Source organism: Molothrus ater, chromosome 18, assembly GCF_012460135.2.
Source record: "Molothrus ater isolate BHLD 08-10-18 breed brown headed cowbird chromosome 18, BPBGC_Mater_1.1, whole genome shotgun sequence".
NCBI lineage: Eukaryota > Metazoa > Chordata > Aves > Passeriformes > Icteridae > Molothrus > Molothrus ater.
In genome coordinates, this window is record NC_050495.2 from 2,883,695 (window position 1) to 2,908,141 (window position 24,447).

At 42.7% G+C, this 24,447-nt stretch overlaps 1 protein-coding gene across 1 annotated transcript in view; it reads right to left on the minus strand.

Annotated features, from left to right (window-relative positions):
* Positions 1–293: 293 nt before the first annotated feature.
* Positions 294–24,447, minus strand: part of IFT81 (intraflagellar transport 81) — a 37,636-nt gene continuing 13,482 nt past the window's right edge. The window contains exons 8-18 of the mRNA XM_036393385.2: positions 23,149–23,312; positions 20,814–20,909; positions 18,904–19,050; positions 11,628–11,777; positions 10,126–10,254; positions 8,952–9,041; positions 7,930–8,016; positions 6,536–6,607; positions 6,362–6,447; positions 2,578–2,623; positions 294–1,672 (exon numbers count right to left, since the gene is read on the minus strand). Coding sequence (XP_036249278.1) covers positions 1,490–1,672; positions 2,578–2,623; positions 6,362–6,447; positions 6,536–6,607; positions 7,930–8,016; positions 8,952–9,041; positions 10,126–10,254; positions 11,628–11,777; positions 18,904–19,050; positions 20,814–20,909; positions 23,149–23,312 — 1,250 coding nt within the window. The 3' untranslated portion in view covers positions 294–1,489. The remainder of the gene's footprint in view (positions 1,673–2,577; positions 2,624–6,361; positions 6,448–6,535; positions 6,608–7,929; positions 8,017–8,951; positions 9,042–10,125; positions 10,255–11,627; positions 11,778–18,903; positions 19,051–20,813; positions 20,910–23,148; positions 23,313–24,447) is intronic.

Consider the following 24,447-nt stretch of genomic DNA (forward strand, 5'->3'; position numbering starts at 1 on the left):
TGTGCCTTCCCCCCTGTGCCAGGGGCACCCTGCTCTTCTCCCTGGCCTGGGACAGTGGGGTCAGTGTGCAGCTGTTGGGAAAAACTATCTCCAGCTATTTGGCAGCGTGGGAGGGCTGGCATGAGGATGTCCTGGGATCTGTGGAGCTGAGACCCACTCCTCACACTGTGAGCCCTTTGGAAGCTTCTCAAAGAAATGTCATTAAATAACCCCTTTTTCCTGTGACCCAGCCACCAACCATTTCCTTCTTTCACCTAAAAAATGTAAAAAAGAAGAATACCATACAGTCAAAATGTAGTTTTGCCAGTTTTTATTTTAGTCCTGTTAACAAATATATTTAATGCAAAGGCAAACCAGGAACTCTATATATAATTCCCAAACTCTCTGGATATAGAAACCAGCAGAAGATCTCATAGTTAGGTATCAAAGAAAGCAAAATTACTCTTTTTATATCCTGAAAAAAGACACTCTACTTCAAACAGGAAAAACTATAAAAAACCCCACCAACCTATCTAGGAATCCAGTAAGGCAAAGGAGAGCAGCAGGAGCTCTGGTCCCACAGAATTCTCTCTGTGCTGCTGATCTGTGGCAGGGCCAGGAGTGCTCATCTGGAATGGTGACATGTGAGGGACACTCAGTCCTCACCTCCATCCCTGTGCCCCTGGGCCACCTCTGAGGGCAGGGACAGCTGCCTGAGGCTCCCAGCTCAGGGCTGCACTCCAGGCCAGATGCAAGAACCCCTGGGCCATATCTACATCCATGGATAACCTCCAGCCCTGGGATGACCCTCTCTGTGTGTGCATAATCCCTTTGGAATTGCACTGTGCAGACAAAACAGCTCAAAACTCCTCCCTGGGGAAAGCTTCAGCCCAGCTCCCTTTACATTTTCACTCTCAGAAAATACAAAGGGGGTAAATGTGCAAGGAAAAAACTTCTGTTAAAAACAACAGCAGCAAAAGATAATGGAAAAAGCTCAGAATCCAAGTGATTGTTCTCCAGGCAATCAGCTGAGCTCAACTGTGCAAGGAAAGAATGGCCAGGAGTGCTGGGGCCAGGCCAGCAGCTCCTGCTGCCACACTGCCTGGGTAAGGACAATGGGGACAACAGGGCCAAGCCAGGAGGGCCACAATTATACAACATCAAGACTCTCAGGCCTTGCAAAAATGTAACCTTATCGATAGAGAATGAGAGGCAGAGCAATTACATGAGTTTTCTGTGACCCTGCAGAGGATTTGTTTCCCTTTGATCTCCCTGCAGATGCCATTCCCAGCCTCCTAAAACACAGATTTACGAGCAGGTTCAGCCCAGTGCAGCCCTCCCAGCCATGGCACACGGGCACTGAGACATGGAGCAAAAGCTTCCAGAGGGGTTCTTTGCTCTCTCTGTTTATGCACCAACACCAAACCATGTACAAAAATTGTAGAACTGATGAAAGCAACAGTATTTAACAAGAGTCCTCCTACTTCATGTGGGTATCAGGAGGAAGAATTCATAACACAAGCCTATCTTTACCTCCTTCCTGAATGATCTGACCAATGGCTGCTTGATTTTGTTGTTTCAGAAAACATTCTCTCTTACATTCCATTAATTTCTCAAAGTCCTGCCACATTTTCATTTGCTTCATATTCAGCCCGTGACTTTCCCGTACAACTTTCTGTTTCTCTCGCAGTTTCTGTTAAAAATACAAAAATATTGGATTTCTGCAACAGCTCTACACCACAAAAGTTGCTCACATAAGCAGCTTGGAATGACAGAGATATTTATATGCTATGGAAATATTGTTTTGTTCACACTGATAACACTCTCTTCAAGTGCTAAAGGCATTAACACCTGGGACTTAGTTCTTTGTATGGATTGACAACTATTTCCATGGTTTTTAACTGTCTAGTCTTATCTATTTGAGAACTTATGCTAAAAATCTGACATCATTTCCATGCAGAGCCCTTGCAGTATCAAGGTACAACATGCAATGGATTCACACCAAGATACTCTAACACGAAATCAATGTTTTACAATTAAACCCCCTCCTGATTATTAAGAGAGGCAGCCCAGACCTGTAAAAATCACTCAGACTGAGTAAGAAAAGGAAATTAATAAAAGCTGTTTGGTGTGACTTGCTAAGCCCAGCCTCGTCCCTGCTGATCTGAGCTTCAGACAAGATTAAAACTGGACAACTGCTTTTGTCTGACACTGCTGATCCCCTGGCCTTTAGCAGCAGTGATAAGGGTGACAGGCTCACAATTTATTGTCTTCAACAGGTTGCTTTATATACAACAGAAAATCTGAGCTGGCACAGTTCGTTATGCCCCTGTTCAGGCTCTTATCCAAAGGGTTTTCAGGGAATGTGCTGTCACATTGAGCTGTTTGCCTATCCCTTACAGCAGCTCATGCTATTCCCTGCAGGAAATCAAGCCCTGAGGAGGGAGCAGGATCCTTTTCCAGGGTATTAATTACCAATGCCAGCAGTGATGGAATTTTCTTTGCAGGCTGCACAATGCTTTTTATAAAAGACTGACCACAGCCCCACAAAAATACAAACTGTTCAATGGCTGTACAAGGTAAAAGCCTCATTCTTACCTTCCCAAGGTTTTCCTGTTCAAGGATTATTCGTGTATACTGTTCTCTAAAGGAAACATAAAATCATTTTATCATGATTTGGTTCTGCGTAACAGGACAGAATAATGATGCAAACATGGAAAATGATGGAAGTATTGGGAGGTTCATAAATGAGACAGAAGAGGAAACACAAAGAAACCTTTTTGTCATTGACAAAATGAATCCTTGATATGAAGTATCAGATCTCCTTGTCTCAGCTGTGCAGCTGGGAGAAGTGATCCTGGCTAAGGTCTCTTACATTTTTGAAGCAGGCCATGATCACTGCTCCTTCCAGCTTGAGGGCAAGTGAGGCCATGCAGATGAGACCCTGATCCTTTTTGTAATTAATTTATCCTGGTGACATCCCGAGGGGAGCCACAGCCTCACTCGTACAGGTGTCAGAATGCACAGACCCACAGCCCTTAACTGCTGTCAATGCAGGGTTGGGATGAGGGGGAGAGTCCAGGAATGAGTGGGAAAATCCAGGAATGAGGGGGAATGGCCAGGAATGAGGGGAAATGGCCAGGAATGAGGGGAAATGGCCAGGAATGAGTGGGAAAATCCAGGAATGAGGGGGAATGGCCAGGAATGAGGGGGAATGGCCAGGAATGAGGGGAAATGGCCAGGAATGAGAAGAAATGGCCAGGAATGAGGGGAAATGGCCAGGAATGAGAAGAAATGGCCAGGAATGAGGGGAAATGGCCAGGAATGAGGGGAATGGCCAGGAATGAGAAGAAATGGCCAGGAATGAGGGGAAATGGCGTTTCAGCCCAGGCCTGAGCAGGCCACTGAGTGCAGTGGCAATGCTGCACGCTCCTCTCCCAGCACAGCCCTCACATTTCAGGCCTGAGTACAGGCTGAGAAGTGTTAATGCTGACTTGCAGCATGGAAAGCCCTGGCTGGTCACCTCTGTCTGTACCAGGTGGCCTCATCTCTCTGCCATACCCAAAGCTGACACATGACCCCTGGCAGTAAAATATGCAAACCACAATAGCACCGGCCACAGACAGCACAGGCACTTATCTTTAGCTTTTCTGAAATGTGACAATAGAAAAAAAACCTGTGCACTGAGCCATTTGGAAAAAAAAATCAATTCTATTTTGTGTGTAATTATTACATTTTTCTGGTGTGAGAATCAGCTAAAGGAATTCCAAATAACCCAGCTCATTTAAAGAGCTTCCCAAAGGGCTCAGGGTAGATGACCTCTGAGTACAGAAATCCTGATTTCCAGAAAGAAATGTTCCCCTTCACGATGCCAGAACCTGAGAGGGTTTCCTGGAGTGTGAGAGCAGCTGTGTGGACCCAAAGCTCTGTGTTCCCTTATTCCTTCCCTTTCTCCCAGGTACTGCAGGCCTTTGACTGGAGCCCTTGGGCCTGGGCCAGCTGCTCCTGCCTCCACAGGAACAGAGCTGGATCACTTTAGGATCTCTTGCTCTTGGACAATTGCAGCCAGAACAGATCAGAGCTGTGCTGAGGCTGCTCCAGGTGCTGTGCTGTCCCACTGATCCCAGCAATCCTGGCTGAAGCTGCTCTTTGCCCTGGCACACAGCACATGTTCTCACACATTTGGCCTCCAGAACACCCTCTTTTTTTTTTAAAGTAGAGTTTTTAAAGTAATCATCAGAAGATTTTATGTCTTTCCTAGTAAGTTTTTCTTTACTATTTATAATGATGACTGGAAAGAATGTAACTTAATAACTTTGTTAAAACCCTACAACTTTTTATTTTTAGAAAAGAAAATTAACTTTTCACATTCCTAACAAGTGACTGCACGGAACAGAGAGTTTATATTCAATAAAGAGGGTCTGAATTAAGACATTTTTTGTTCAATACGTTGTTAGGAAAGTGCAATTCTATTTATGGTTCATTTTTACTCCGTTTACATTCCAGCACTTGCTGAAAAATACATTTGGGTTCTAAAGGGATGTCTAGAGAAAAATGTCATCGTCTCATTTTATATTTTGCTACGATCTCTCCACTGAACTTTGCTGTAACTCACTGAAATGACACAGCTCTGTGACCTCTTAGCAAGGTCAGGACTGGCTGATCCCTGTGGGAGGATCATTTCCAGAGTGGGGAAGTGAAACAGGGACAGCACAGGGGGGTGCCAGCCTGCTCACATTCCCTCCCCGTACCGGGACTGCACGGCTGGGCCCCTGCTCCATCCCAGCACTGGCTCTGATGGCTGCTCTGTGTCAATCCCACATCCTGGATGCTCAATCCCACATCCTGGATGCTCAATCCCCACATCCTGGATGCTCAATTCCCAGGATTTGAGTTGGAGTGAACCAACCTGAGCTCCCACTCCCCACTGTCTGACCCTTCTGCCTCAGGTCCTCATCCTCATGAATATTCACATCATCACTAAGGTTTTATCTGTTCAGCCTTCTGCTTAATTGTGCTGTTTCATCTTCCCTTCATTAGATAAATGTTTATTTCCTACAGCCTTTCATTATTTTGTGAAATAGAGCAAGAGCCCTCTCAGCCTTTTCTTTCCTCATCCTCCCCAACGTTTGTAGTTCTGATTCTTTGCTTACTCTTATTTCCCTACACTCTGTAGTACCCAGTGTTTGAGCACTCCCATGCCTCACATCCTTGCAGAAGCTCTCTGTGATAAATGTTACTCTGGTCCTTCCCTTCCTGGTGATCTCTGCCTCTTCTACACCATGGAGCTGCAGCTCCACTGGTACCAGTGGAAAGGGTCTGATGGATTCTCCTGAGAGAATCCCTGGAGTTTTCTCACTGTCTGACACATTTCCCTATCAATGGCCATAAAACTGAGCAAACATGAATTTTAAAACTGTTTTGATAAATGTTCATGACTGGGAAATATTGTGGTGGGAAAGCAAAGACCACCTTGTACAACTACTGACACCCAACTGGATTATTTTGTTGACAACAAGGATCTAATATTTACTTTTCTGGAAAACAGAATTTCTATTTCTTGCAATATTCTGAAATTTTGAAGAGCTAATTATGAAGAATAAGCCCTGAGTATTTTGACACTTTTACCAACTGGAAATTATAAATGTTTTGGATTTTCCTGATGCTTAATTTTGAAACAGTTTGTTGACTGTTGCCTGAATTTTGTTTCAGCTTTTACGTTGTATTAGAAGACTGAACATACACAAAATTTTCAACAGGATACTTTCACAAAAATATTTAGTTAAGTTACACTTAGTTAAGTGTAAAAAATCTCTATCACATGGTAACATTTAGACTTAGCACAGATAATGAATCTAAAATATCTCATTCTCAGAAAACATTTCCATCTTTGGCAGGAAAAATTAATATTTAAAATAGAAAACTACACCAAAAATAATCAGCAGCTCAATTTATAGTATTTCCTGTTTCTCTTGCTGCCAGTCAAAGGCGAGGGGTCCTGAAAAGAGTCATGGGATGAAGGAAGTGGCTTTTTACTGGAGTCACTGAAACTGAGGGTAAGGATGGAGGTTCATGGGATGGTGCAGAACCATCCTCAGAGTCTGGGGCTTCCAGTGAAAGCCTGTCCTGGGCTGAAATCTCCAGGGGGAGGGGCAAACCTCCTGCTCTGTCTGACAGAACTCGTACGTTCGCAGCAGTATAGGCTGGAATCCCAGATGCTTATTTTTAGATTATTATAGTGTTTCTAAATTTATCAGGTGAACTCCTCCACCCCAAATGCCAACGAGAAAATTCCTGACTTCAGCCTCAGTTTGTGAATCTCCTTCAGGTGACCCTGAGGGGACAGAATCCTGGCAAGGGCAGAGAGCCCTGCCCCGCTCACCGAAGCGCCCTGCGCCGCTCCTGCGGCTCTGGGGACACGTAGGCCTTCATCTCCTCCTTGGCACGCTGCAGCTGGACCTCCAGGCTCTGGGAAGAAACACATCATCAAATACATACCTGGGTGTGTATATTATAATTGCCATTTCGTTTCACTCTGAACTGTTTGTGCTCTCACCCTTTTCATGCAGTTAATGTAACGGTAGTTGCTCTCTTCCTGGGCACACTCCTCAAGAAGCCCTTTCACTTCCTGTGGGAAAAGAGGAAAATTCCAAAGCACAGGGTGACTGCAAGCTCCCAGGAGATGCCCTGTGTTGCCATATAAACCATGAGAGTTTATAATATTAATAATAGTAATAATAATCCTGAATTGACAACTTCTCAAATGTTTATAAAATTTGGGCTTCTCACAAGTCTCTTTTAGAGTGAAAGACAACTGAGTGGTTTTAGATTTGCAGTTTCAGTCACAGTCAGAGATGCAAAATGGCTGTTAACAGGTTTTTATTAATGCCTGACTTGTAACAGACACTTCAGCAGTGCTGCCAAGACTCCTGTTCCTCAGCACATCTGAAGTGCCAGGCACAGCTGTGAACAAGCACTTCCTAGAACATATCTGCAAAGTGCATGTTAGAAGCTACAGACACGCCAATAGTAGGTTAATCACCAATCAATAATTACATGGAGGAATCTGGACATGGTGGGTTGCTCCCATCTCTAAATGGTCCATTCCCAAAAAGCCTCATGATCCCAGTGGAATTCCTGTACTCATTCCAGGCTGCACAGCATTTGCAATTCCAGAGCTCTGTCAGTGTGTGATTTCCAGACCATCAGCTGGAAAACTGAATTCTACAGTTCAACTCCTGTCCAGCTCAGTCAGTGGCTGTGATTGTCACCACCTGGTAGAAAATGACTGGGACTTGTCTGCCAAGAAGAAAAGCCTCGACTGCTGTTGTAAAATAGTTCCTTTGGAAGGTCCATTTCATACCAGGTCCATCTGGTAGGAAGGAACATTTAGAGGAGGAAAATAACTGTCTGTATATCCACCCACACTTTAAACTCCCTGTTTACCTTGCAGTAAATCTTCTGAGGGCAAGGCCTTGAGAAACCAAGCCCAGTCAAAATTCACAGGAGTGATGGAGCGAGACAAAGCAGGAATACAAGACTGTCCCACTTAATGAAGTCTCCTCACCACCAGTTTCAGTCATTAATTATCCACTGAATTTGTTGCTAATGCAGTGAAACTGCTAACTACATATAAAGGTTTGTCTTGATCAATTAATCTTTATTTTATGGACAAACTGTTCCCTAACAGACACTGCAGGGCAGCAGCATTTGTGGCAGACTCACCTCCTTGCTGATCAGAGCTGCACGAAGCACCCTGAGCCCCTGTGCTGCTGCTCAGGGCCTGTGAGACTGCAGCCACCCCAGAGCAGCTCCAGGCACGGCCTGGGGTCCCCCTGACTCACTGATTTGTACTTTGCTCGTGCTGAGGAGGCAGGGCAGCACTGCAGCCCAGCACCAATGCAGTGCAGTGCAGTGCAGCAGGCAGGAGCAGAGGCAGCCCCAGCTCACCTGCTCCAGCGCCGAGCGATTGGTCTCCAGCCCGGCCGCACAACTGTCATAGTGCATCTTCTTCTCCTCACGTTCCTGAGTTAACTCCTTGGTGAAAAGGGCAAAAGGGCACATCAGGGAAAGGGAAATCTTCCTTTGGCTGGCATGTGACACTCAGGCCCCTCACACACCAGCCCCAGCTGCTGGAGTGTGACCCTCACTGGCTGTGATTACACAGGGAAGCCACCAACCCCCCCCATCCAGGGATCAGAGAGAAGGAAATTCCCTCTGTTCCCTGCCAGGGTAACAAGGCTGTGTTTGCAAGAAGAAAAAGAACAAATAATTATAAAAATAGACATTAAGAAAGGATCACTCTAAGTGTTCCCTATGAAAAGCCAGATTTCCACTTGTGCACAATCAACCCCTTTGCTGGATTTCATCTGCTGACAACTTTGAATGGAACCATTAAAAGTAGGATTTTTGGAAATTTCACTGATAGATAAATGGATCAGTTTATTTAATTCCATGGTAATGAGCCAACTTATGGCAGCTGTACACCCAAAAGACTTTTTTTCCCCAGCTCTCTATAAAATTTTGTGAACAAATGGACAAATTTGTCAGAGCCACAGACTAAAGCAGGAATTAGATCAATGTAGCCAATATTTGGATGAGAAGTTATCTGCAATCCACTCAGAAAAACAGTGTTGGTTGGAATCACCAGTGCTGAAATACAGAAATAACTTTGCAACTAATCTGAAACTAGCTTTGCTTTGGGTTTGAACTATGACTTTCCACATTTTTCCCTGATGTAGGAATTTTTAAAATTGCTATAAAGGACTGAATTCTGTGCCTGCACTGTCAGCTTTTACAAATCCCAACCTTTAGCACGTTGCTTGCTGCAAACGGTGTTGACACATTCTGCTATTTCCAGCTTTCCCTCAGAGTTGATCATGTCCTTGTGGAGCCCTTCAGAGATCTGGAAATTGGATTTATTTGTGGGTTTGACTCGGTTTACACAGAAAGAAAGGGGAGTTTCTACAAACCTGGCAGGTCTGACGCAGCTGCCTCAGCTCTTTGATGACAGGAGCAAGGCTTGCCTTCTTCTCTGCCACCATGGCATTCAGCTTCTTCACCTGAGAAAGGGCCAGAATAATATTCATTAACTCTATAACCCTAATTGTACATTTATGTAATTAGGAATGTGAAAAGAAAGGGAAGTAAACCAAAATACGGAGAGGAAAAAATGTGTGATGAAACCTTAATTATCCAAATGAGGTTCAGGCCTAATTAAGAAAGGGGAAAAGCCCATCTGGCAGTGGGGCCATTCCCACAGTTCCAACTGAGGACATCCCAACAAAGCCCAGGGCACGGCCCTTGGGGCAGACACCAAAGAGCTGAAGGAGCAGGGGAGATGGAGGGGATGCACACAGGGGGCTCAGAGAAAGGAACAAATCCTTAAGAAAACAAATACACTTGCATAGGTTAAATAAAGCTTGAAAATGCTGAAACTGAGTCACTTTGATATATTTAGACTGAAAATTCAAATTGCATCCACCTTTCTGTTTGAGAGCAATTCTATTTTAGTTACACCATTGTATTCTAGAAGTGCCCTAATGAGTTAAAAAGATGCTACTTTGCTTTTTGCTCTCTTATAATATTTTTAAATTAGAAATTCAAGTTCTTTCTTGCTTCTATGGCTATGTGGGCAGGTAAATTAAAACATGACAGTTCTAAGGGCAATTGAAAATCAGGCTATAAAGAAAAAGACAAGCTATTTAGCTCTTTAAGCATATTAAGTATCTTTTCAACAAATGCTTAACTCCAGTGATTTACAAACATTTTAGAAAAAGCCTCTATTACAGATTCAAACCATTCATCTCTTTCAAATAATGTGTCAAATAAGAACAAATATGAAACCACCTCTGAAATCATGAAAAAGGTAAAAAATCAAAGGCAAGAAGATTTGATATCCCTAAAGTTTCTGAAGGGGAGAAAAGAAGATTTATTTGCAGGATTTTAAAGAAAATAAATGCACATTTTAGTAAACTTTGTCAAGATCATCTTTGCAGATGTATTTGTTGGAAATATTTATATATATGTATAAACACAGATTAAAGGAAATTTATAAACCCAAACAAAAACATTAAATTGGGTTTTATATGCTGAGGAACCAGATATTCAAACTGAGGAAATGCAATAGTTTAAGACAAAAATCACCATTTCAGACATGTTATCTAATGTCTGGCCTTTCACTTCATCCATTTCACTCTTCACTGCAGAGACTCTTTCCAGCTCCTCCTGGGTGTAGCTGTATCCAGAGATTCCTTTCTTCTCCTCAATTGCTTGCTGCAGACACAAACAATCAATGCTGGATGTGAGTCCATTAACCAAGAAACAGCAAATTCCTTCTTGGAGCTAAATATTGTGAAGAAGTAAAAAGGGTAAGTACTATAATTAATTTATTTTATTAATCAATTTATTATAATTAATCTAGCTTCCAGAAAAGTAGATTTTATCCTGTGCATGAACAGCAGGACAATAAAACCCCTCTGTAAATACAATATTTGGTCATCCAATGCCCAGTGAAGTGAACAGAGTTTCCACAGAGCAAAATGGGCTGGAGGTCAGGCTCTGAAGAATTTCAATGTGTAAAATCTGTCTGCTTGATCAAAAGATACAGCAAATTATTTTGTAAAGTATTTTGGTAACAAGAACACAGGGATTGGAAGAAAATACCACAGAGTGTTCCTGCATTTGGGATGCTTACAGTTATCCAGAGCAGAAATCCTTCTGGCTTAGGAAGATTTATCCGTTTTAAATTTAAACACATTTCCTTCTAAAAATTGTGGGTGCTTGCCTGCTCTTTCTTTAAATACCATTCCTATATATTTTAGAGCAGTAACTTGGATCCTGTTTGCTGCTGGTCATTCTCTAAGCCCTCACTACATCTATGGATACCAAAAAGTAATTTAAGCATCCAGCCTTGCCCTAAGCAGCACTTGTACAGATTTACCATCCACTTTAAAAAGCAGGGTCAGGCCCCTCAGTCTAAAAAGAAGCTGCAGACCAGTCCTGATGGCCACAAACTACAGCAGCCTCAGAGTTAACAGCTAAAAATCCCTTTTCTACCCCAAAGGCTCCTTCAGTGAGGGCAGCAGGAGCTGGGGGTGATACACATTGGAATAATCCCAGCAGGATCCCTGGGATGGAGGGCAGGGGAGCAGCACAGGGTGATACACATTGGAATAATGGGGGAATAATGGCAGCAGCATCCTGGGATGGGAGGGCTGGGGGAGCAGCACAAGGTGACACACATTGGAATAATCCCAGCAGCATCCCTGGGATGCTCAGGCTGCTCCAGGGAGGGCAGGGGAGCAGAAAGAGCTGGGTGTGATGCACAATACCCAACAGGATCCCTGGGATGCTCAGGCTGCTCCCAGGGCAGGGAGGGAGGGGAGCAGCAGGAGCTGGGGGTGACACACAACACCCAGCAGGATCCCTGGGGTGCTCAGGCTGCTCCAGGGAGGGCAGGGGAGCAGCACAGGGTGATACACATTGGAATAATCCCAGCAGGATCCCTGGGATGCTCGGGCTGCTCCAGGGAGGGCAGGGAAGGAGGGGAGCAGCAGGAGCTGACACACAACACCCAGCAGGATCCCTGGGGTGCTCAGGCTGCTCCCAGGGCAGGGAAGGAGGGGAGCAGCCCCAGCTGAGGGTACCAGCTGCTGCTGGGTGGCCTGGTGGCGCTGCCGCAGGAGCTCCTCGGTCCTCTGCAGGATCCCGTACTCGGCCGTGATTGCCGCCACCTCCTGCCGCCTCCTCTTGTAAAGCGTGTTCTTGCTGCGGAGCCTGCTCACGTACTGCTTGAACTGGGGGGAGAGACAGCAACAGGGCCTTAGCACAGCATCCAGTGGAATTGTCCTCTGTGTCCTGCACATCCAAAATGCAGTGGTTAGAACAGAGGGCTGGGATTCAGGATGCCCAAGGTCTATTTATTTTCAGCTCTGCGTTCGTTCACCGAGGGAGATCAAGGAAAAGCAGCTCCTCTGCTTTCTGTCCCAGCTCACTGGTTTGCAGGCCTGAGATCACTCCCTTCTGCTTGCCACCATTTGACAGCTGGAAAAGTAAATACTCCTTGCAAAACGTTCTGGGAGTCATGGATAATAAAAACTTAATGCAACGGTAATTTGCACTTGTACCAGAGCCCCAGCCCTGCAGACCAAAACATGGTAATAGCCAGCAGCTAAATTGGAAGGAAAGAGGACATGGGAAAAGATTCCTTTTTTAAATGTTCTCTGTAGTTAAAACTTGTTGCTCTCTTTCCTTGACTCCTGCAGACCTGGATGATATTGCTGGCTAAGTTTTCAAAGCCAGGAAAATAAAAACATAGAAAGAGAGAAATGCAGTATCTATTTCACTCAAAATCTAAAGCAACGGAGAATTTATATTTTTATTAAAAATTGAGTAAAATAATAAAAATCCTTACAGTCCAACAGCCTTAGCTAATTCACACCTGGACCCGTGTGTGTTCAATTTGTAGCACAAGCACCAGGGGCTGAAACAAGCAGGTAAGATTTTTCTGTACTTTAATGTTTTCCATCTGTTGTGCAGTCTCAGCTCTTATTGTTGGATTTTACATCAGAGCTGCAAGGTAAATGCCAGTCACAGCTCAAAAACTGCATTCAGATCCAGAGATGCAAAGCAAATAAAATTTATGAGAGTAAATGATGTAAGAACAGGCTTCAGAATGCTCCTGGATGAGGAGGTGTTCAGTGTGTGCAGGGAGCACAGACCAGGCAGCCCCAGGAGGAAAATTAATCCCACTCCCACTGATACAGGCTTGAAATTCAAACATAAAATAACTTAAATTTCAAAATTTACATTAATTTTTCTTTTTGTGAAATTATCTCTCTCCCTTCTACAGAATAAACCCAAACCCCCAATGTGACCAAAGGCTAAGAACCCCCAGAGTAACTGTATGTTCTATAAAAAGTGTCCTGGGCAAACTGCCCACAGTGAAATCAACCCTGTTCATCTGCCATCCTGTGCAATATCTAGGCCAAAGCTGCCTCTCTCTTGCTACGCTCCAGAACTATTTTTAAAGCCAAAAGCTATAAACGTTTTTGGTGAAAGAACAAACCCACAAATTACTCAATGTGCTCTATGCAGATTGGCCTCTGTGAGGCTTTGGGATAACATCCTACATCCTGCTACTACCCAGGACAAGGATACACAAGGTCACCTGAGCCCCTGGCACATTGAACACAGTAGCACCAAACTCATTCCTTTTCATAGCAAATTCAATCACATCCTCTTCATTTATACAAAAGACTTTTTTTTTTTTCCCTTTAATTGCTTAGACAATACCAAGCTTTCTGTGATTTCCAAGTGATTACAAAAGCATAAATACAATCTCTCCAACCAGCTGAGGAAAGTCTAAGGGAAGCACAGCTATCTGTCTTGATCCTTGGGACATTTCATTTAACCAGTGGAACATAATAAAGAATGAGGTAAAGGATTAAACTTAATATGTGACCACACAGAGCTATCAAATCTGAATGATCTTCTGTCAGTGCATCCCAGGATGAAAAGCAAACTAGAATTCTCTTCACTTTAAAGGTCTTGAAAATAGCTCGAGTGGGAGGTAGGGTATTTGCATATTCAATATTCAAAGCATAATGTATTTTACAATGGAAGTCAAAGGATCTTGTTGATTAACGAACCAATTCCACCACTGTTCTATTATTAGTTGATTAACTTAGGATATATAATACAAATTTCATCCCAAATGAACTACAAGTTGCTTACAGTGACAACTGAAATGTGTTCCTTTTAGGAGGTTAAAAAACCTCTGGCTTTTTAAAGCAAACTTAACCTTTCACCCAGCTCTTATTGCAGCAAACAAGGTAAAACAGATATAAACAACAGTAGCAAAGTGATCGTCTGTGTCAAAAATAAATCAATAATTTGGCAAAGTGTTCAAAGGACTTTATTTACTCCAAGAGCAGCACAGATTAGCTCCTCAAAATCTCACTGACTGAAGGCTCCTTTAGATCCAGGGCCAAGTTCTGAGCTGGAGCTCTTCGATTTGACTCTACTTAAATCAGCAGCTTGTAGGGATCTTACAGCAAAATTAGGCTTATTCAGCCTAAAAGCTGAGAGTCATTCCATAGGTTTCCAAAAATTAAAAGAACATATAAAATACCCATGTTTTCATCTGTGTGAGCATTGCTCCTGAGGCTTTATACACCTCATGTGTACATGAGAAATCAATGCCACAAAACACTGCATTTTCCTGTGGTGAAAGGTCCTTTCAGTAATTGGAATAGTTCACAGAGAAATAACATTGTGTGGCCACATCACTTTCAAGTGAAGTAACCAGAGGAATCCACTCCTGAGCAGCAGCACTTTCCCATAGACTGAGGCAGCTGCTCCCTGTGTCCAACCTCAGCAGGCTCATCCTGGAATTCCCATGGATCTGCCCATGAGTGATGTTCCAGTCAAGGCCATGGCCACCAGTAGCTTTTCTTTCTCAAGCAATTGAGCACCAGCAGTTATTGCAGCTCCTGAGATGAAATGGCTGGATGAGAACCAAGTGCTGGCACTAAGAGAGCAGTGGAAGCAAAGCAGCCTGGAGCCTGTGTCAGCCCAGTCAGAGCCCCTGGAGACACAAAAACCATCCAAGGGAAAGCAAGCAAAGATTCTGCTCTTTCACTTGGCTATTTTTATGGGTGACTGTAACATAACAAGCATGGAATGCAGATTATGGAACACAGTGAATGAAAACAGGCCTTGAATTTCTCATATAACACAGGCATGCACCATCCCTGGGCAGATTTCCTGGATTATGCTCCATTTTTATTGGAAGAACCCAGCAATGCACCTACTTGATGCTTCTCCATTTATTAGAATCTGGAAGAGGTTGGCATCACCAGATTCAGTCTCTCCACACTTAGTGAAGGAATTACTATAACACTCCTAAATCAAAATCCAGTCAGGGATGTAGAAATGGCTTCTCCAGGGGCATCCAGAGCCTGGCAGGTCGTCCCCTGCAGGAGAGGACACCAGCCTGGTGCCCTCTGAGGTCAGGACCAGAGCCCAGCTCCCCTTTGCAGCCTTGGCTTTTCACTACAAGCTCCTCCCCTCATTTCCTCTAACCTCACATTTGCCCCAGGAGAAGTTTTTCACAAGGTTCTTATTCCAAGATTATCATTAAAGGAGAAAATGGATAAAGCTTGTTTTCTCCAAAGAACAAATCCCAGATAAATCACTCACTTTGGAGTCAAGTCTTTTAAAATAGTATTTTCTGCATTCATGCAGCAGAAAATCTTAGCTGACTATATCTATTTTCATTAAGAACTGAGGAACAGATGTTTTAATGTCTAACTAGACTAATTAATGGGATACAGACTGTCCAAAGTATTAAAATTCAGTTAGGAAAAGTTCCTGAACATGACAGGTTTTCCATGTTTTTATCCTGAGAGGCTCTAAATTCAAGCTAGTACAGCCAGTGTGGGACAGAGTTAATAACTCAGACATAGAAGGATGAGCTTCTAAAAGATAAGAGCAGTAGAAGCTCAGTCTAATCAAATGAAAGTATCCTACAGGCTGCTCATGGCACAGCTCAGCCAGGAAAACTCTTCCACTGCATTTTCCAAGAGTGCTTGCTTCTGGTCAGGCAAGCTATATTAAAGCAGCCATTGCTAATACTTTGAATCAATCAAATATTTATCATGAAAACCCCTTTTCAGTGCTCAGGGAAGATTCACAGGTCAGTGGGATCCAGGATTTCTCCATGGCAGGGGGTGCTGAGGGAGTGCTCAGCTCTGGGAGATTTCCTGAATCTCTGCATGTGTTTGGTTCAGGTCACAGGGAGCTTCTGGCAGATTCAGGTGGATCAACAGCTCTTGAGGAAAAGTGGCAAGATCTTTGGGCTGAGGCTGCTTTCTCTATTTGCAAATGGAAACATTTGTCTTGTTTTCCCAGGGGCAGGTAGGCATGGATGAGCATTTGTATGGAAAAAAGATCAAACTCCTTTAGTAAGTGCATGTGCCAACCTCACACAGCTGAGAACAAAGTGAGGAGAGCTCCCATGCCCTGTTCTCAAAGCCAGATTAATTCCCACTCCTGCAGCTCAGCACAGCTCTGAGACAACTCTGAATCCTTGGGAAACTCAGCATCCTTGGGGCCCTGTGCTGAACTCTGCAAAGTACAATGGGTTGTGTAAAGAGCTAAAAATACCCCAGCTTTACCTAAGATCACTTGTAATTGAACCATTCAGCATTCCAAGTGTCAACATGTGATTCCCTAATTTTCAGGATCTGACAGCTGCAGTGAGGAGCTGCCAACTGTGCCCCCTGCTCACTGCACTTTGATTGAAGTACTTAAAAAGACTTCATAATCCACAAAGACAATTTATTCCTACTTTTTTGTGTTTGATGTAAGTGAATTGGTTACTCCCTGCTGTTTCTGCCGAGTTCTATCCAGGTGTAAAACCTCTCACAGCCAGTGCAATGCTTTTCATGACTGTGGAAGAAAGCAAAACACCAGCACCTAAAAACCTAAGCCAGGCCTGGCCTTTTGGTGAAGGAAAGGCTAAAACCACCTCAGCTGGGGATCCAAATGCTGCTTTGGGAGCACGAGTTTGGAAGGTGCTGATTGTTCCATTGCCAAGTCTTGAGAGTGCCATGGAATGTAACAGGACAGAGCAAAGTGAGACAAAGCAAAGATCAGAAATGCTGGGTCTACGAGATGCTTTAACTGTAGCACTTCAACAGGATTAAAAAATCCATTTAAACTTAAGACAGCAAAGCTAATTGTTAAAACTCCCTCTTTCTGCCTTTTTAAAACTGGAGGAACTAAATGTCAAACGTGTCACTGGAAGAGGAAAGTGCAAGGATGCTCTTGGCTGTCAGAGTGTGAAGTGAAGGCTGAATGGACAAACTCCTCCTGTCCCCATGAACTGCAGCACTGACTCACCACCACATTAATCAACATTTCCTCTGCTATTGCCTCAAAGCTGGAGCACTGAACCAGAAAATACAAATTCTGAAGCAGAACATACCAGAAACAAACCTGCAGCAGGAGGTTGGCTGGGAGCGAGGAGCCCAGACTTTCCCTGGGGAGGGAGAACCTGCTCATGGCACTTCTGCTTCATCACCTCTTCCCTGCCAGCCCTGTCTCATCTCAGCCCTGGCTCCTCTCACCCCCTGTGAGGCAGGAGTGGCTCTGTGCATTTGCCATGGACTTGGAGGAGATGCAGAATCCACAGCACCAAGGCCCTCTGCAGCAATTCTGGCCGCAGGCATTTACAAAGAATTAAACATCGCAGTCTCCACCTTCCAGATGAGGAAACCATGACCTTTGAAACAGAAGTGACCAAAAACCATCAAGAATTCAATTCTTTTCCTAGTCTTTAGGCACAGGAAACACCCTTTTTACTGCTTTGCACTGGTGCCTGTGAGTACCACTGCACTTCACCTAAGGAAGTAATAAACATGAACAGGACATGGATTTATATATTGACTTCCTTGCCAGTACACATTTCCTTGCAGAAAATATTTTACAACCAGGAAATGCTTTTCATGAAAAGACAAACACTTCTGATTTTAAGCCAGTGGTTTTTTCCAAATTGCTCATTTATCCTTCTCTCTGCAAAATGAAAACTTGAAAATATTTTAAAAATCAAAAGCAGAACATATTTGAACAAAAGGAATGCAGGCCATGTCCAAAACAGATCTTGTCCTTTTTCTGTCTTGAGCCACTTCCTTGTATCTGACAGTTAACTTGAGTTTTTCATTACTAAGCCTTTCACAATGTTGTGAGGTTTCCTTCCTACCCAGCTCTCCTCAAATTTCTATGGATCAGTTTCTTGTCTCCTGAAGAACAGGCACAATTATTTCTTACCTTACAGTGCCTGTGCAGATAATGTAAAACATATGCTGCTGTCTTGGTAATACATTCTTGTTGATTAATTAAACACTTCTTTCCATCACATGTCACAAAACACAAATTGTCAGCTTTCTGCTTTAATTTTTGCTTAAAAACTCGTCAAAGACTCCAGCAATGTGCCCACTGGAGCTGAAAACCTTGGAGTGGAGAGAAATCTAATGCAGTGGGTTCCTTATTATTGCTACCCAGGGAAAGGGAACAGTGTGTGATGGGGAGAGAAACCAACATCTTCATTTTCCACATCTCTGTGCCATTCCTCCCACCTGAACTCTTCATCCACACTTTCAGACTCCTTTAAAAGTAACTGATTTTGTGGAGCAGCCACGTCCTATGGGATTAGGAAGGGAGTTCCTTCTGAAAAGGGCGTGCCCTGTACTGAGTAGTATGTAAAAAAAGCACAAAACCAAAGAACAGGCAAGCAAAGAGTGTGTGCTTCTGGCTAAATGATGGCAGTGCAAAGAACACATGGCAGAATGATATTAACTCAGAGAATGATGCAGATAAAATTCTCTTTAGTTTAGTGACTCTGCCTCTAAGTTCCCTTAGCAGGATTCTTCCCAACTGGGAAAAAATTACTGGCTGAAGAAAAGTCAATTTATTTTGCTGGCAAACCAGTACCAAACTGCAGCTCATTATTCTTTGCAAACTTCTGAAGCAGAAAAAGCTGCTTTGAGCAGTACAGCTGCCAATCTCACTGTGCCTGGCCACGCTGTGCCAGCCAAAGTGGTGTCACAGCTGAACCTCAGGAGGGTCTGGGAAATTTGGGTTTTAAGTAAAAACTTTTGTGGGTAATAAATACCACAGGACTAATTGCATCTCTGATAGTCACTGGTATTATACTTTATAATCATACAGATTTTTTACATTATTTATAATCATATTGACCTTTCTGGTTAGTTATTCACCATCACACCACTGGGATGATATTGCCATTGTTTGGAATATTAATCCAGGCCAACACTGAGTCCTTGTACACCTTGCAATGGATTAGGCACAGTGTGAGTAAGAGAAATGAATCATTTGAAAACAGCTGCAAATCCCTACCTCATCCTCAGTCAGGACTTCAGAGCCTCCCAGCCCATGGGCCTGAGTGTTCTTCTGCTCCACCTGCTTCTCCAGGCTGGACATCTCCTCCTTGGCAGCCTGAAGCTCTTCTGCCTTGGCTTCTTTTTTCCGGGAAATGATAGAAGCCTGCAAGATCATTAACGTAAAAATTGCTTTCTTTAACCAGGAGAAAAATGATTTTTAGCTAAAATGTATAAATTATATACAGCAGGTTAAACCACAACCTCATTGAAGTTGGCTGCAGCATCTCAACTTTCTCCAGAATGGATGAGGTTTCCAGCACAGCCTTTTTGCCCAGACTCAAGCTGATGTATTTTACATTTTAGATTTACATTTCTTCACCTCATTTTTTCCTTTTCATTGAGGAAAAAGGCAGGCATTTTACCTGCTTCATTTCTTCTGCTTAGTCCCTCTTGGTGCATATGTAAGATACACCAACATGGCTTAACTGGAGAGTTATCCAAGATTTCACAAATGTCATAATACAGATTTTTATAACTCCAACCTACTCCAACCTACAGAAATATGTTACACTAAAGCAGAACTGAGCCACTAAAACTTGGCAAATAGCTAAAAGATGATGAATAAAGCAATAAAGTACAGAAATAGTGTAGATTACAGATTATTTTTTTTCTTAGTCTAGAAGATAAAACACTTAAAAATAATATTTTATACAAGACTGAATATTTAATAGTACCTGAGTTTTGACCAGAACAGATTTGGTAGCATAAGTATACATTAGTTCAAGGATTAAAAAAAAAGGCATTTTTCTCTTGCCAAAGTATCCTGTTGAAAAATATTCTAAAATAACACAACACATTCATTTAGATGCAGGTACAGGAATTTGAAGCATGGCTCATTTCTTCATGTGAAAGGGAAAACTTACAAAAATGAAGCCAAAACACAGCAGCTTTCTCACACTCAGCTGAGAGGACCAGCTTTCTCCCTAAATAAATCTCCAGCAGAATTGTGTTGGGGTGGGAGCTCAGCTCTGCTGCACGAGGTGTCTGTGACAAACCAGGGGACAACAGAGCTGATTATTTTGTGAAACAGAAGCCAGGCCCTGGCAGAAGAAAGCAAAGAGCTCCCTGGGCTCTGAGCTCCCAGCAGCAGCCTCAGCTCCTGAGGTGGACCCTCCTTGGTCCAGCACATTCCAGAGCAGGATTCCCTCTCAGGAAGAGCATCTCATCCAAAATAAATCAGAGTTTCACTTTGCATTTGTGACTGAACTGCAGTACATTTCTCATCCATATTTTTTCCCTCCCACTGGTACGTTTTACTTAAGCCTTTTGGTTTTTCAAGCCATCACCATAAGCATCACACATCTTCCAGAAAATTGGTGCAGGTAGCCTGGAAGAGGAATCACTCAGTTTCTGGGTAAGCTCTGAAAACCTCTGAGTTCATCAATCCTTTTTATAACTTGGGAATTTACTAAGACTGGACCAGACAGCCTATTTTACAGCAAGATTATTTTACAGCCTCAGGAGGAGAAATCAAAGAATTCTTTCTTAAGAGATGCAAAGGAGAAAAATGGCATTAGGTCATACCTAAGGAAGGGACAGAGCTGCAGCAGGCAGCCCCATGCTGCCTCCTAAGAATCCATCCACAGCTGGAACTTCTCCAAAACAGCTCCTCCAAAATGCCCCTTCCAGAACTGCTGTGCTGCAAGGACAGCAGTCAGAACCTTCACTGGCACGACTAAAAGCAACCTTTCACTCAGCCCTGAACATACAAATGTTCAACACTCTTTATTTGCCTTCTGACCTCCATTATAATGGAATTCTACTGATGATGCCAGATAAACCAAAGGAAAAAATCAGCATGGAAACCAATCAGAGACTGATTTTTTCCTCCTGCTTCTGCTTCAAACACATTTTGTTCCTCCTTACCTGCTGGCGATACATGGAGAATTTACTATCAGTTGGCTCATAGGTGATGATCCTCTTCTCAATCAGCTGATTCATTTGTGCAGTGACTTCCTCTATCTGCAAGACAGAGTGGAGAACTAAGGAAACAGAGCTTGGTGTCTTTGTCTTCTCCAAGAATTAAATGCTTTGCAACACAGACTTACAATCCAGCCAGTTCCTTTTTTTAAAACAGAGAAACAGACCCAAAAAGCTCTGTGAGTCATTGAGTATTGGCCAGGAAGAGGCTGTTTTTGCATTTCCAGTTCTGTGCCTTTATGATAAGGCAGAACCATGGTGTTGGCCCTGAAAATGAAGTAAACTGGTGCATGTGGAGAGAAAATGCAGTGAGTTGGTACAGAAAAAAGAAATCGCCACATACTGAGTGAAAAATGTAATTTTATTGACATGAACTAAAATTCCCTTTCATTCAACCATTTAACAGAAGTTCAAAGGGAAGCAAATAAGGTTAAATGATAAAGATTTCATCAACACTTTGTAGAGTCACAGACCATCATATTCCAGTCTGTGGTGCCTTCTCCTCCTGCCTCAAGATGCACTTGGCTGTCCTTAGTCCCAAACTGCTGAGCTTCACTCCAGCCAAAGTTTCTGGAGCTCCCAGCCACACCAGAGTGCAGATTCCAGCTTTCCCAGTGCTCTGGGACTCCCCCCAGCCATGGAATAAACAGCCACAGCAACTTTCCTTTAATTCCCTGCTGGTGCCAAGGGAGCAGGGTGAACATTGCTGCCATCCCAGGGACAGCGCTGGGCATCACCTGCAAGTTCTGGGAGCAACATCCGTGTGCTTGGAAAACTGAGAATCTCAAATAAATTGCTCAATAGGACTAAAAATACTCCAACACTTGGGGAAAAAAAAAACAAAACAACTGTCCTGACTGTCCTGTGAATTCTATTCTATTAGTGGTAGAATGGGCTTGAATTTGAAAATGGCATAAGAATTCCCTTCTGTGAATAAATTCCTGGGTTTTATATTATAAAATATTATAAAATGCATGGTGGAAACATGCTTGGTGCACTTCAGCTCCTTTTTAAGGCACTGAGATAATAAAAAGCCTACTTAGGGAAAAAAAAAAAAAAGCTGCCTAAGGCCATGCTGTGACTACAGCCAAGTGTATGACATGTTTTTATTATCTTTCAAGAAGAAGATACTTCCAAAATATAACAAATCAAAGGTTACATCATGGAGAAAGAGAGAAAAACTTGAAGCTTTTTAAAGTATTATGATAAACCAAACAACACTGTTGGAAAAGAAATGTGCAAAAAACCAGGGTTTCAAGCATGCCTGAAAGACATAACTGCAGCCACAAATATTGTTTTGATTAGAGGAACTAATCTAGGAAAGCAGAGGCTGAATCACAGAGCTGGTTTATTATTTCAGCCCTAATCTGCCATTTATTAATGCTGTCATCCCTTAAGATGGATACTCTGCTTCCTCATTATCTCCATTTCATGGCAAAGCCTGAGTTGGAAATCCCAGGGGTGTTGAACACCAGCTGGTAAGAAACTGCTCTTCTTCCCTCTAACATTGGTGGAAATCTTCATCATTATCATCAACAGAAATACTAATAAGTAGCATTCCTCTAAATTCTTCTAGGACGTTATATTTTGGATTTAATCTTTTATTTAGGATTATGCAAATAGGAAAACTTCATTGAGTTAATATATAAATGTACTTGTGTGGCAACAAACCCCTCTGCATGTTCTGGAGATATCTGACAAATAAGGGTTTTTCTGAGACTATTTGCTTTTAACTTATGAAAAAGCCTGGAAAGGTAAATCAAGTATTTGATGCCTAAATTTTCTTTGTTCTTAAAAACTAAACCAAACAATGCAGGGCTCTTCCAAACACTGAGGAGTTCTGAGCCATTGCACAGGGATTGAGGCATCATCATCTTGTGAGGAGGATGAGGAGGATGAGGAGGACACATCCCTCAGGGAATGTTGGGATAAACCCCCTCGATGGCGGGGAGAGTTTCAAACAAGTGAAATCTGAAGAAAAATCAGCCCTTTAGTGCTGAATGAACACAATTTCCTCAAGAGCACCTGAGGATATGTCTGGGTTTGGGGTTTGGTTTGGGGCTGGTTTATTCCTGTCTGTCTCTTTTGTGGGTATTTAAAAACACCTTATCAGAGAGTTTGCAATTAGAGATGGAGGCGCCTTTGGTTTTACAGCTGCGGGGAGGCTGCTTTGGGAATGAAACATTTTCTCTGGGATATGAACAGGGATAAGAACATTGCAGAGTCCAGGCAGCTCAGAGCATGCTACAGAACACAAATCAGGGTCACCTTGGTCCCTCACCTCACTTTCCAGGGCAGTGAGATCAGCTTGAGTCATGGCTGGCTCTGCAACCAACTTTTGTAAGAAATACACTGAAGTCTTTTTACTTTCCATCTCTCTGGGTATTTTTTCATTTACCAGGTAGGAATTGAAATTTATCTCCTCTTCTAGTTTCTTCATTAAACCTTAAAAAAAATTAAATCAGTGAGTGTCTATAAAAGCAATGTAGCAGATAATTAAGTTTGATTTCCCCAACACAATAAAGTATTTAGCAGCTGATTACAATAACAGCATAACATTTGAGTCTTCAGTGCTCAGAGAAAGGGGGAGTTACTTGATTTAAATTTTTAATCTGGATCTTAAACAATATAAGAGGATTTATTATGCACCTCTATCTTGAACATGTAACTATCAGCTCCTTGAGAGATTCTTCTCATTAATAACAAGAAAACTCCATCTCACAGGAAACTCCAGCTGAGTCAGATACAGAATTCAACACACACTGCTGGTATAAACAGCCATTGAACCTTTATCTGTAGAAAAATCTTCACTTGGCCTAGCTCATTGATAGATTTATTATATCCTTGGAGATTCATGCTTAAAATAAAACTTTTTTTCTCTCTGGCATTTAAAAAGGCCTTAAAATGAGCAAAGTTTAATGTATGCCTACTTTAGGGGTCTTTACACTGCTGGAACACAGATTGCCTTCCTGTAAAGATTTCTTCTTGAAAGAACAAACATTTACTCTCAGGACAGTTTATAGGCTGAGAATGCAGAAAATAACAATCCAATAAAACAAAGCAACCCCATTTATAAGCTTTGCTGGACCATCCTGATGCACCCACACCGTACCAGGCTCAGGAGGACTTGGCTCTTTCTAGGCAGAGTAATTCAGGCTCCTTAACAGATCATTTCTAAATAAACTCAAGATAAGAACAATTCACAGATAGAAAAATGCAACAGAATAAAAGGAAACATCAATTTAAATGACACTGCACAGTCTCCACTGACAACAGGCAGTTCAGTGAATAATTCCTCAGAGACAAGGACTACAAGAACTACAATTCCTGTGCCAAGGACGATAAGATTCAGAAGCTGCATGTCAGATGAGAGTGGGAATGGGTATTTCAGAGTATTTTTCATGATCCAGGTGATCCAGGGTACTTTTTGGTTTTCAAACAACTTGTTATGGTTGGGATTTTAGTTCTCTCCTTATTAGGGAGAAGATGGAATTGTGATGAAATGCCAAGGAAAACAAGAAGTTCACAATCTCCATCTCTTTCATCTACTGCACAAGCAGAGAGAAGTTGAGCACAGAGA